Below are 11,820 nucleotides of genomic sequence, written 5' to 3' on the forward strand. Positions count from 1 at the left end.
TTAAAATATGACACCTATACTGTTATGGATATGCAAGATTAAATGTACTTTAAGCGCCCCCTGGCGGACAAAAATAAGACAGCGGTTAAAAAACATCTTCCCTCATCAATACACATATAACGTTTTAAACTATAAATTAAAATAGCTCATTGGCATTCATAGTTTGTGTATAATTAAAAGTGAGAGAGAAAATATGCAGTTTTGTTCACGAGACAAATGCATTTGGGTGATTCTCACAAACTTTGACTTATGAGGTGTCATGAAACTTTTTGACAAAAAATAAAATAAAAAATGCAAAGAGTGAGTATCAAAATAAGAAGCATACAGTTACAAACATCTCTTCACGTACTATTTTACACATGATTTCAAATGACATCATAAAAAACAATTTTTTTGTTTTTTTCCACATTTAAAGAAAAAATTTTCATTACCGTAACGTGTCCATGACTGGATTTGGGTTCTTTGACATGGAAATATTTATAATTAAAAAATCTTAAAAATAAAACGCTTCAGTGCATGTTATACTATAAACATTTACAGTAAAGAAACATGTGCTATTTGATGATCATTGGTAAATGTAGAGACGATAATAAGGAATATAAATGTGTCCAAGAAAAATTTTCTCATCCTCCGCAACAATTTTCAATCATTGTTTAAGCCCTCAATGAACTAACATTTTCAAAAAGAAAAAAATTATTTTCAGATATAAGTTGAAATTTTGTTTGTCATAGTAGACAACTTTTTAGTTCTCATTACCGAAACATGCATTTGTAAATGCATATATTTAATGTAATATCATGTTGCGGTAATGATAATTTTTTATAATAATATTCTAAAAAATGTAAATAATTATTAGGGAAATATTTTTTAAATCCTCTAAAAATAAGGTTATAGTAAGTTCAGACCATAATCTTATATGTGTAAAAAAAATGCTGGCTTAAATGGCTTTTTTTATCGAATGTTGGACATCTTTTAAAGGGGTAGTTCACCCAAAAATAAAAATTCTGTCATCATTTACTCACTCTCATGTTGTTACAAACCTGCATACATTTCTTTGTTCTGATAAACACAAAGGAAGATATTTTGAGAAATGTTTGTAACCAAACCGTTCGTGGACCCCATTCACTTCCATAGAAGGAAAAAAGAATATTATGTAAGTAAATGGGGTCCAAGAACAGTTTGGTAACAAACACTTCTCAAAACATCTTCCTTTGTGTTCATCAGAACAAAGAAACATCTACAGGCTTGCAACAACATGAGAGTGAGTAAATGATGACACAATTTTTATTTATAAGGCTATTAACAAAAAGCAATACAATGTGTAATATAATGTTCTGTTTAATTCAATTTTAAGAATGTTTTATAAAATACATTTTTTTGGGGGGGGGGGAGACGAAGGCCAGTCCACCGTACACAAGCCCTCACAGCGAAAAATTTGAGATCCACTGACTTGAGTAATAATAAACAGCATTACTCAAATGATCTAAGTCTTTGCAAATGACTCAGCATATCCGTAACAATGGACTGTAAACTTACATAAAGTAAAAAGAAACGTCTGGCTGTTGAGAAATGAACAATGACTCTGCATTGTTTAGAAAGAAAGTTAAGGAAACTGCTGATTGATGTCTGTAAATGTTAAAAAGACGTAGGCCATATAACAACAGTCTATACTGATACAGAAAACTGCATCACTGATCTTTATTAACACAAACATTATGCAAAATGGTATATCTATTAGACACAAAGTTGGATTTGACTTTTAGTATATCATCAAAATAAACCTGCACATGAGAAAAAGATGTTACTAATGGTGCAAGCTTGTTTAACTAATTTAAAGACAGATTAAATATATAGTATATATTGATACAATTACATTGATTTAACTGGTCACAGACAGACAGATACGATTACGTAATATTACATTTTAATTTGCAAATTATATATCCTTTTATAAATTCGTGAGAAATACTACATAAAAGGGATCAGCCACTAAACTACTGTAAGGTTAAGTAGTTAAATAAAAATGATAACAGACCATTTAGATTATTGTACAAAAGAAACTTCAAATCACACGATTTACTATCAGTCTTCAACTTGAACTTCTCCATAACTTAAATAAACATACATAAATAAAGCTGCACCAATAAATAAGTATAAAACATTCAATGTGTTATGGCAGTTTGTAGCTCTAGCTTATAACAACTACATCACATGCAATTAATAACATTATTAATTGCATTAAAATAATGATATAAAACTGTGAAAGAAAGTGAGAGAAGTGTTGATGGTGAGAATAAAGCGTTAAATGTAAAGTTTCTTTCGTAGCGTGTGTGCGGGTGGTGACACATGATATGTTTTCCCAGGGTTTTGCTGATTGTGACAAGTAACGTCTCTGTTTACAGCCGTCATAACATCCAATAAATGCATCCTCCTGCAGGTGGGAAAAACAAAATTATATTGAAATCATAAAACATAACGGATGTTTCCATAACGGAGGCTTATATACTTATATATCATTTTTATACTTGTTTAATAGTAGTGATTAGTAATATGTTGTCATACCTCCCACATCCCCTCAGCAGTGCAGAGCTTAACGCATGCAAATAAACCGAATGATGTCCAGAAGATTCCAGAAGCTTTTCATCTGCCGTGCAGACGCTCCAAAGCACATCTGCAGACACCGGAACTGTTCTTGGATCCAAAGGACAAGAACACGACGGCCCATCTGTCTCAAGGAACTCATCATCCATTGAGGATCTTTGCTGGGTCTCTGTAGTCCGGTAGATCTGGGTAAAGAAAAGTTTGGGTTTGCCACCCAGTAATGGACACTGGACTGGGTTGAAAAGCTGTTTGAGATCCTCCAATCTGATGCCTGAGCCACGAGAGTCATTCGCTAAGATATGAGTGTCTGTTCCCCTGCTAATGATGCAACAGATAAAGCTGCTGACTGCGTGAAGGGACCTGTGGTGGACCAGGTCTTCCAGGGACTTCTTGGTTTCATTAACACTCAGGTGAGTGAGGAAGATGACCTTGAAACCCAAACGATTGAATGTCTGATTTAACATCCCTAAAAAGACAAAGTAGATGAATTAAGCACAAGGTTTCACAATTACAGTGGTGGTATGCAAAAAAAACAGACCCCTGACTGATATTTTAATCACATGATTTTTTTTAAATTCAGGGGTAGAGCATGGGATTTTTTTTAAACCGGTTCACTGAATGATGAATCATCTGTTTTTATTACACTCATTTTCTTTATCACACAACACAACTTTCTCTTTCACACACCATAACACACGCACCTCCATCAAAGCCAACACAGTCAATGATCACACACAAGCCTTTCCGTTCAGGATTTATTTGATACTCCTCCACTCCAGCCTAGCACACATACAGACAGAGAAATATATTAATTATAATCCGCCTTTAAAGGGAACAAAACAGGAACGAAGGGCTGAAACATACCTGTGTGTGTTGGCTCCTTGTTTCAGGCACTGAAAGCTTTAAATTTTTAAATTCTAAAAAAACAGAGTAACATTTAATGTTATTCATAGTCTAAATCAAAGCAACAAGCAAATAAAAATATATATAAAAATATATATAAAAAAAATATAAAAAGCACTCACGTTGAACATGACATTGCGGTTGTCTTATTTGGTTAAGAGAACGTTGACATCGCACTGGGATGTACTAAAACGTCAAGAAGAAACAACACAATAATGCTTAGTACACAATTATCATAAATTGTATATATATAAAAATCAGGCATGTCTTACTTTAGGGCAGTGCTGGTTTGGAACCTTAGGGGCTGCACATGATATATTTTGACCTGAAGAAATTAAAAAAAATTATATTTTAATATGAATTATTTTATATTAATATATTAATTATTAATGTATCATGGAATAAGTCATGGCAGCAACACCCTACAGCCATGACTTATTTACGATACAGTAGTAGCCTCGAGTACCTTACTGCTTTTATAAAACAGTTAGTACACAATACATAGTAAAGCAAAAAAAAAAAAAAACTTTTTAAAGCCTTTATTAAGCTACAAAAAAACAAAAGTACCACATGGTGCTGCGTATTGATACACTGGGGTGATTTCCCAGACAGGGTTTATCATAGTTTCAGACGTAAATGCATGTTTGAGCTGCCTTAATTTAAAAACACCTTGCACTGACGCATCTTAACATGTATCAGTGCTATTGTTTTGTCTCAAGATGCACACCAGAATTAAGGGATGCATCGAAATGAAATTTCTTGGCCGAAACCGAAACAAGAGGAAACCAAAAAGAAGCACAGAAAGAAATAATGCCAATTATTAGTACCATTGCATTTATGGTTATGACTGTGTACTAACTTTACTAGGTGTGTGACGGATCACAAAACTCAAGGTTCGGATCACATTACAGTTTTTGAGGCACGGATTGGATTATTTTTTGGATCAGCAAAAAAGGGGTGGGAAAAATCTAATAGTAAATAAAGAAATTACAAACATTTATAAAAAAGAACCAAGTTGCACATTAATAAGGTCTAAAATTAGCATTAGGTACGGAAATCGAATCAAATGAATAATAACACTGTCTTTATTGCATAAATTAAATATGATTTTTTTTAGAGCTACAGAAAGGATTTTTTCTTTGTCTTTGTGTCATTAATGTTAATCAAACAACCAGACTTAAGTAGGTTAATTGGGGTTACTGTCTCTTTAAGAACAAATAAGCACAGACTGGTTTCTGACTCTAATCTATACATACACTTAAGACATCTTTTTAAACACACTTTTGTTTTCTGTTTCCGTCATCACAACATTTCTTCAGTGTTTTTCCCCTGATAAAAGTCTTTCGGCCGAAAACCGAAAATGCTTTTTTTTGGCGGCCGAATATTCGGTGCATCCCGACCAGAATTGTTTTTTGTATGGTTTGTTTGTAAAAACTACTTAAATGTCCTAATATATCTAAGGCCTAGTCCTGGATTCATCTAAACCTTGTCCAGGAAATCCCCTAAATCATTAGGTGCATAGTTTTTAACTCTGTTTTATGGTAAATAATACACAGCTATTATCCAATCAGAAGCTAGGACTGGAGTTGTTTTATAAATAAAGGTCTATTTGAATGAATAAAACTGAGAACTATACATGTTTACATATGAAATGATATGACTAGAAACATTTGGAAACATTCTGGTTGGTGTGGTGCAGTAACCTAGTAACCTAGTCCAGAAACATTTTTAGTTATACTGGTTGAAAGTCTCCTCACATCCTGATAGCAATCACTATGCTAAACTGTCTAAATGTATTTTTATAAATATATGTCATGTGTTAAAGGCGTAGGACCTAAAAGTTCAACAAATCATTGATCTCAAACTGAATGCAATAATTGGACGCATGCAATTTCTGCTCCTCTACTTTGAACGTGTTTTGCATGCAACTGCGCACCCTGTTCACACAGACATCATATCTTATCAGCCTGGATCACCAAAAAGCAAAAATCCCAAATTAACATTGGTAACTTTAGTGCTTTTTTTGTTGCTAATGTAGTTTGTGTACCTTTACGAATTAGCGTAACAATATTTATGTTTTCAAAATGACAAGCAAACTACTGCGTCTAACGTTACACAACCGAAAATGTGCTGTATCCCTTTCCGATTTAAACAGTTGTTATTTTTAGTTATTTTAGTAATGTTATTCACTTTGTCTGGTGAATGAGATGTGAATGGGCTTCTGGTCTGTACATGTTCATGTATTTTGTAGGAGGCGCGACTTTGGATGTCGATTTGAATTAGGGAGGCCATATGTGCCATCATATGTGCAGGATTTTGGGTGCGTCCTCCGGAAGTCTCATTGGTCGACCGCATATAATCGAGGTATAATATTTCAGGTTCTATTTCAGAAAAGCATTACATGTCAAGGTAAGAATGAAACTACAATGATTGTACGTCTTAAGATAAATCAATCTTAATTTTATAACGTATTTAACTGAAGTGTGAGAACCTCAATGACGTATGCGGTCGACTAATGTGACTTCCGGAAGACGCACACAAAATCCTGGCAAGGATGTGTCCAGTGAAAATGGCATGAATGGCCACCCTAATTTGAATAGAGGGTGTGATCACGATATCATTGCTAGTAGACTAAACTTTTCAAAATCCTGCACACTGCCTTTAAGTGGCTGGTAACCATTTTGAAGCCCCACATTTCTTCATATTGAAAAGAAAAGAGGTCTCTTAACAGTTTGCACAGCGTTTTTGAAATGCATGTTGCAATGGCTGAGATTGCTTGAGTTTAGTTTATTTAACATATTTGTTACAGCAGGTGCAACCAGTTTTTTCCGATGCAAAGTTCACTAACCCACTCTATTATCTAAATTAGGCTTTTGGCGGATGCATTTGTACAGGTACATGCTTTCCTTTTAAATCAAACTCACAAACTTGAAAGAGATAGCAACAGGCCAGCTGAGTCTCTTAACAGTTTGCACAAGGTTACTAGGTTACTGCAATGGCTGAGGTCTCTCGAGTTTAGTTTATTTAACATCTTTGTTACAGCAGGTGCAACCAGTTTTTTCCAATGCAAAGTTCACTAACCCACTCTATGGTTTTATTTAAATTAGGCTTTTGGCGGATGCATTTGTACAGAAACATGCTTTCCTTTTAAATCGAACTCACAAACTTGAAAGAGATAGCAACACGCCAGCTGAGTCTCTTAACAGTTTGTGCAGTTGAAGCAACAAAGTGGTTGCCGAAATGACTGACCTCTATTCTGGTAGGCCTGAATCCTTTTGACAAGGTCCATTCTGCGAATGCTTCTGAAACACTTTTCCACCAGGTCTAGCTTATCGCAAGATACTTCGTCTAACTTCTCCAACTCCACCACCACATCTAGAAAACTCTTTTAAAAAATATAAACGCAAACTGTCATCACAAGTTTCAATAAAAACCTTCTGATAGCTTAACATGATTTCTCTCTTCTTACCGTTGCTTTTTTCACTTTTTCTTTGGGCAATGTGTTGCTTAGGAGAAAAATAAAGGATTGTAATTCCTCTTTATCCAAGCCATCACTTACATCGACCATCAGAACCCTGAATGAAATGGTTCGGTAGAAATAAATGTTCAGGTTGGTTAAACTTACACTTCAGGTAAAGGGATGTTTTTTCCCTAAGAACTAAATACACAATTTACACTACATGGATAACTCACCTGTAATCTGACAGGACTCCTCCTTTCTGTAAATTACCTTCTACTTGTTGCCTGTTTGTACCGAAAACTTTCTTCAAGATATCATAGCGCTTTAGTCGAAACATTAATTCCATCAATAAAGAATTCCCATCTTGGGATTGGCCTTTCTGTTTGGCAACTTCCAACAAAGCTCCTCTCAAATCCTCCACACAGCTGTTGGTGAACAAATCTGTACACAGATACTCCAGGGTCCTGCGCTCATCTTGACTGAGAGATGCGGTCACATTGTTAACCACTATAGAAAATCCATCCGCCATTTCAATGTATAATCCTGTATAGGTTGTAGCTTATTTGAGCAATACAAGCAGCATTTTCAAAAGTTTGGAGTGGGTTGTTTTACACATTTTTATAACATTTATCACGTACATAGTAGGTCTTGTCGAGCAATACATTTTGGATACATTATTTTTTGTCTTTTATCTTATGAAGTGTAATAAGGTAATATTCATCTTTGGATGGAAAAGAATCCAATGTAGCCTCATTCGTCAGGTTCTTGAAATCAAAAGCCACTTTGGGTTTACATCTGCAATTGATAAAGACAACATAAATATAAAAACACATGCAGGGTAAATGAAAACACATGGAAGATTACCAAGAGATTAAATCACCTTTATTGTCCTTTGATGGAAGGGCCACATGTTCTGGTGGTAGTGCCTGTAAGAAGGCTCCTTATGAGGAATCCTGAAAGTGAACAGAAAGTGAATGACATCAACATAGAGACGTAATAAATCATTTTGAAACTGCTCTTATTAAAAAAGCACCTAGAAAACTCAAAACAGTTTTATGTGGACTTTTGCTGTATACACGAGTATCCCAGCAAACACAAAACATTCCCATAACTTTAGTTTTTTAACTTTTTTGTTTTTTGCAACCATAAAATAACGTTTCCATTATGTTGCAGGGTGGTTAGTTTAAAATAACCTAAAAAATAACTTATACAGAACGTTCTCTAATCATTTTTTGGAACAACAAAAAAACGTTCCCATAATGTTGCAGGGTGGTTCTTTTTAAAATAACCTTAAAAACTTAGAACGTTATCCAATGGTTTTTATTTATTTTTTTGGAACCATAAAATAACGTTCCCATAACGTTGCAGGGTGGCTATATTTAAAATAACAAAAAAAAAACTTATACAGAACGTTCTTAAATGGTTATTTTTTATATATATATATATTTTTTTAGGATTATTAAACCCATTATTCCCTTTGTGTGCACGTCTAATATGCGCATGCTCCTATGCACGCGCTTACCCTGCGCTACGCATATCTGCTTTCTTTTGTGCTCAGCAAAAATATCGAATTCTTTCTTGATTTAGGATCTTAAATATGTGAGAAGGAAAATATATTTGAGTTATTTACAATGGATTTGACACATATATGAGGAGAATTAAAAAAATGAAAACGTGAATGAAAAGTATTTATTTTTACCTCAGAGCTACATCAATAAAAGTATCTGTGGATTCTCTACAGAATGTTTTTAATTTTTCCAGAGTAATCTTGATGATTTAAAATTAATTGTAAACACTAAAAAAAACAAATACATGCTTTTCACACGGTCCAGATCATCATTTAATGATTATATGATTAAAACAATAAATGGTGTAGAGCTTGAGAGGGTTGCTTCATATAAATATCTTGGTATTTGGCTTGATGAAAAGCTGACCTTTAGTAGCCTACTCATATTGACAGTCTTTAAAAAAAACTAAGACCTAGATTGGGTTTTTATTTTTTGTTTAAAGAGATGTTTTGCTGCCCGGAAAGTACCTTTTTTTTAATCAGTATTGGATTATGGTGATATCATTATATGCATACGCCTTTGAGTATTTCAAAAGGATTGGATACAGTTCCTCATGCTGCTCTGCGATTTGCTACCGGTGCAAGTGCTCGCACACATCATTGTATCTTATATGAAATGACAAAATGGAGTTCATTGTATTTAAGAAGAAAGAGACACATTTTTGTTTTAAAGGCACTGTTGGGGAAGTTACAACAGTATAGTAGATTACTATAGTGCACACATGACATGAATGACTGCCAATTATAAAAGCGAAACTAAACTTAAGGGGATATCCAGATGTGGTTACACTTTAATTTTATGTACCTTAGGGTGTTGTAAGTTCTGTAATGCAAAGAGCTTGTCTTTTGTAAGCTGTTTGTCAAGTGACCAAACTATCCAGTTTACACCAACCAGCGATATTTTTTACGTCGTCAAAAACACATACAATAGTAAAGTTATGTGAATTAGCACAAAAAGGTGTCCACATGGTCGATCACCACCTGTTGAATAAATTGTTGTAACACATAATTGAAGCGTATTTACTTTTGAGCATGGACATATTTTGCATGCGTCTTATTTAGTAAAACGGTAACAGCGTAGCGAGATGTTAAAATAGCAATAGGCGGAGATGAAGGACAGAAGACCTTACAAAACACACAGACAGCGAAGAGTAGTATTTAGAATGTCGTATTTACCGATTGAGACGTTTGCTTCCATCTCCTACGGCCCTCGCCCTTGAAAGGAAACGAAAGTATGAAAAGTCATTCCAAATAGGCAAGCAACGCCCACTAACAGGAAGGTACTTTCCCACACTTCCGATTAGAATACGCCCAATTTTACTTCATGTGTTGAATGAAAAAATAGTTATTTAATTAGAATGTACGACAGGAAACTATATTATGCTATGTATTATTGACTATACTAAATTGCTAAAGTGACTGTAATTTACTTTAATATGTAATATAGCACGGTAGTATCGAAGATACTATCTAAAATGCTATAGTAAATACTAAAGTTTACTACAGTATCATGTGGGTGATAGGGGTATGACAACAATGTACTTTGAAACGACACGTTTGACGTGCCAACGGTATCGATTGTGGTCATTGTTTAACTATTTGCAGTGTACTCAATCTTAAGAATGCTTCTACTGACCGGTTATTAAAGGTTGTAGCTGTAACTGAATGGCTGGGAACTCGCCTAAAAAGGTCAATTAAAATGTAAGATATGCAGATGACAAAAGAGGGTTTGGCAAATCAGAAACACACGCCTTTAAAGTTATTTGGCAGCTACTGCATGAGTGTAAGACCATTAACAGTTGTGACCGTGAGTACAAATGACGAACAAGAAAAAAATCTTTATTTAAAATTGTCTAATGAATCAATCGCAGTACACACCCTGCGCAAATAACTTAAGTGTGCAAACAAAACAAAGGTCATGCTAAAAAAAACAAAGTTTGTGCTTTCAAACCATGTATGCAGAAAAACAGTCTACTTGAAGACAATTTTATTCAAGTGTTGTTGATATTTGGAAGTTTAAGGCTGGACAAAAGGAACACAAAACGATTCAAGTTCTTCTGCTGTAGTGTTAAGTTGATAAGTGTCAAAAATGTAGCACAACTCCTAGAAAAGCTACAAAAGGAATTGAAACAAAAGGAATATAAATGTGTAAAAGATTGAATCTTTATCATTGCAATTTTTCCACTAAAAAAAGGTGGGTTACATCAAATCTGCTTACATGCAGATTTAGTACAATATATCCGATGAATACATATTTCAGAAATACATTAAATTATGCAGCTCAGATGCAAAAACCTCTGGTAACATATTTGGTCATTTCATAAAGTCACAGCAATCTAACATTATATGACAGTATACATAACAGATTCGTTAAGTCTGGTATATGGAGAAGAGAAACCACACGGTCAAGTTACTGATGTTGCAACTCCTCAGATGGACCGTGAGAACAAGACACCACTTCACAAAAGTATGCAAATCCAGTATCCATCTATAGGAATTTCCTGTTTAAATGATTTGAAGATATAAGATGACGCCCTTGTACACTAATTTGCAACTTAAAGGGACACTACACTTCTTTTGAAAATATGCTCATTTTCCAGCTCCCCCAGAGCCAAACATCTAATTCCCACCGCCCTGAAATCCATCCAGCCGATCTCCGGGTCCGGCGCCAGCACTGTCAGCACAGCTCAGCACAATCCATTGAATCTGATTAGACCATTAGCATCGCTCCAAAAAACAACCAAAAAGTTTCAATATTTTTCCCATTCAAAACTTGACCCCCCCGCAGCTACATCGTGTACCAAGACCAACAGAAAATCAAAAGCTGCGATCTTTCAAGCAGATATGGGTAGGAACCACACTCACAAACCGGCGCAACAATCATTGACCTTGCTGACAGCAGGCGTAGTGATACTACACACTACCCGAAAACAGTCCCCTTGGTTACTTTCAATGGCAGGGGACTATTTTCGGGCAGTGCGCAACATCACTACGCTATGTTACATAAGCAAAGTCCTTGATCATCACGCCAAAATGAGAGCACAGTTCCTAACCATATCTGTCTAGAAAATTGCAACTCTAATTTCTGTCAGTCCTAGTACACGACGCAACCACAGAAGAGTCAAATGTTCAATAGGAAAATCACTAAAACTCTCCGGCCACTTTTCAGCACGATGCCAATGATTTAATGGATTGTGCTAAGCCACGCCAAAAGTTCCAGCGCCAGACCCGGAGATCAGCCGAATGGATTCCAAAACAGCAAGAATCAAATGTTTAACTCCAGGGGAGC

General features: G+C 35.0%; 1 protein-coding gene across 2 annotated transcripts; it reads right to left on the reverse strand.

Moving 5' to 3' along the window:
- Positions 1-1,666: 1,666 nt before the first annotated feature.
- cflara (CASP8 and FADD-like apoptosis regulator a) lies at positions 1,667-9,826 on the reverse strand. 2 transcript variants are annotated; one of them, XM_055184439.2, is made up of 12 exons: positions 9,708-9,826; positions 7,845-7,917; positions 7,603-7,759; positions 7,198-7,438; positions 6,974-7,079; positions 6,754-6,889; positions 3,777-3,829; positions 3,627-3,690; positions 3,466-3,518; positions 3,303-3,381; positions 2,563-3,067; positions 1,667-2,431 (listed from the first exon to the last, which is right to left on the reverse strand). In XM_055184439.2, the coding sequence occupies exons 3-12, from the start codon at positions 7,637-7,639 to the stop codon at positions 2,302-2,304; spliced, it is 1,404 nt and encodes a 467-aa protein (XP_055040414.2). In that variant the 5' UTR covers positions 7,640-7,759; positions 7,845-7,917; positions 9,708-9,826; the 3' UTR covers positions 1,667-2,301. The 2 variants fall into 2 exon arrangements, with proteins under 2 accessions (XP_055040414.2, XP_055040413.2); XM_055184438.2 differs by having other exon boundaries at positions 7,198-7,759; positions 9,708-9,825.
- Between the last annotated feature and the right edge of the window lie 1,994 nt (positions 9,827-11,820).

Source organism: Misgurnus anguillicaudatus, chromosome 14 (genome assembly GCF_027580225.2).
Source record: "Misgurnus anguillicaudatus chromosome 14, ASM2758022v2, whole genome shotgun sequence".
Classification (NCBI taxonomy): domain Eukaryota; kingdom Metazoa; phylum Chordata; class Actinopteri; order Cypriniformes; family Cobitidae; genus Misgurnus; species Misgurnus anguillicaudatus.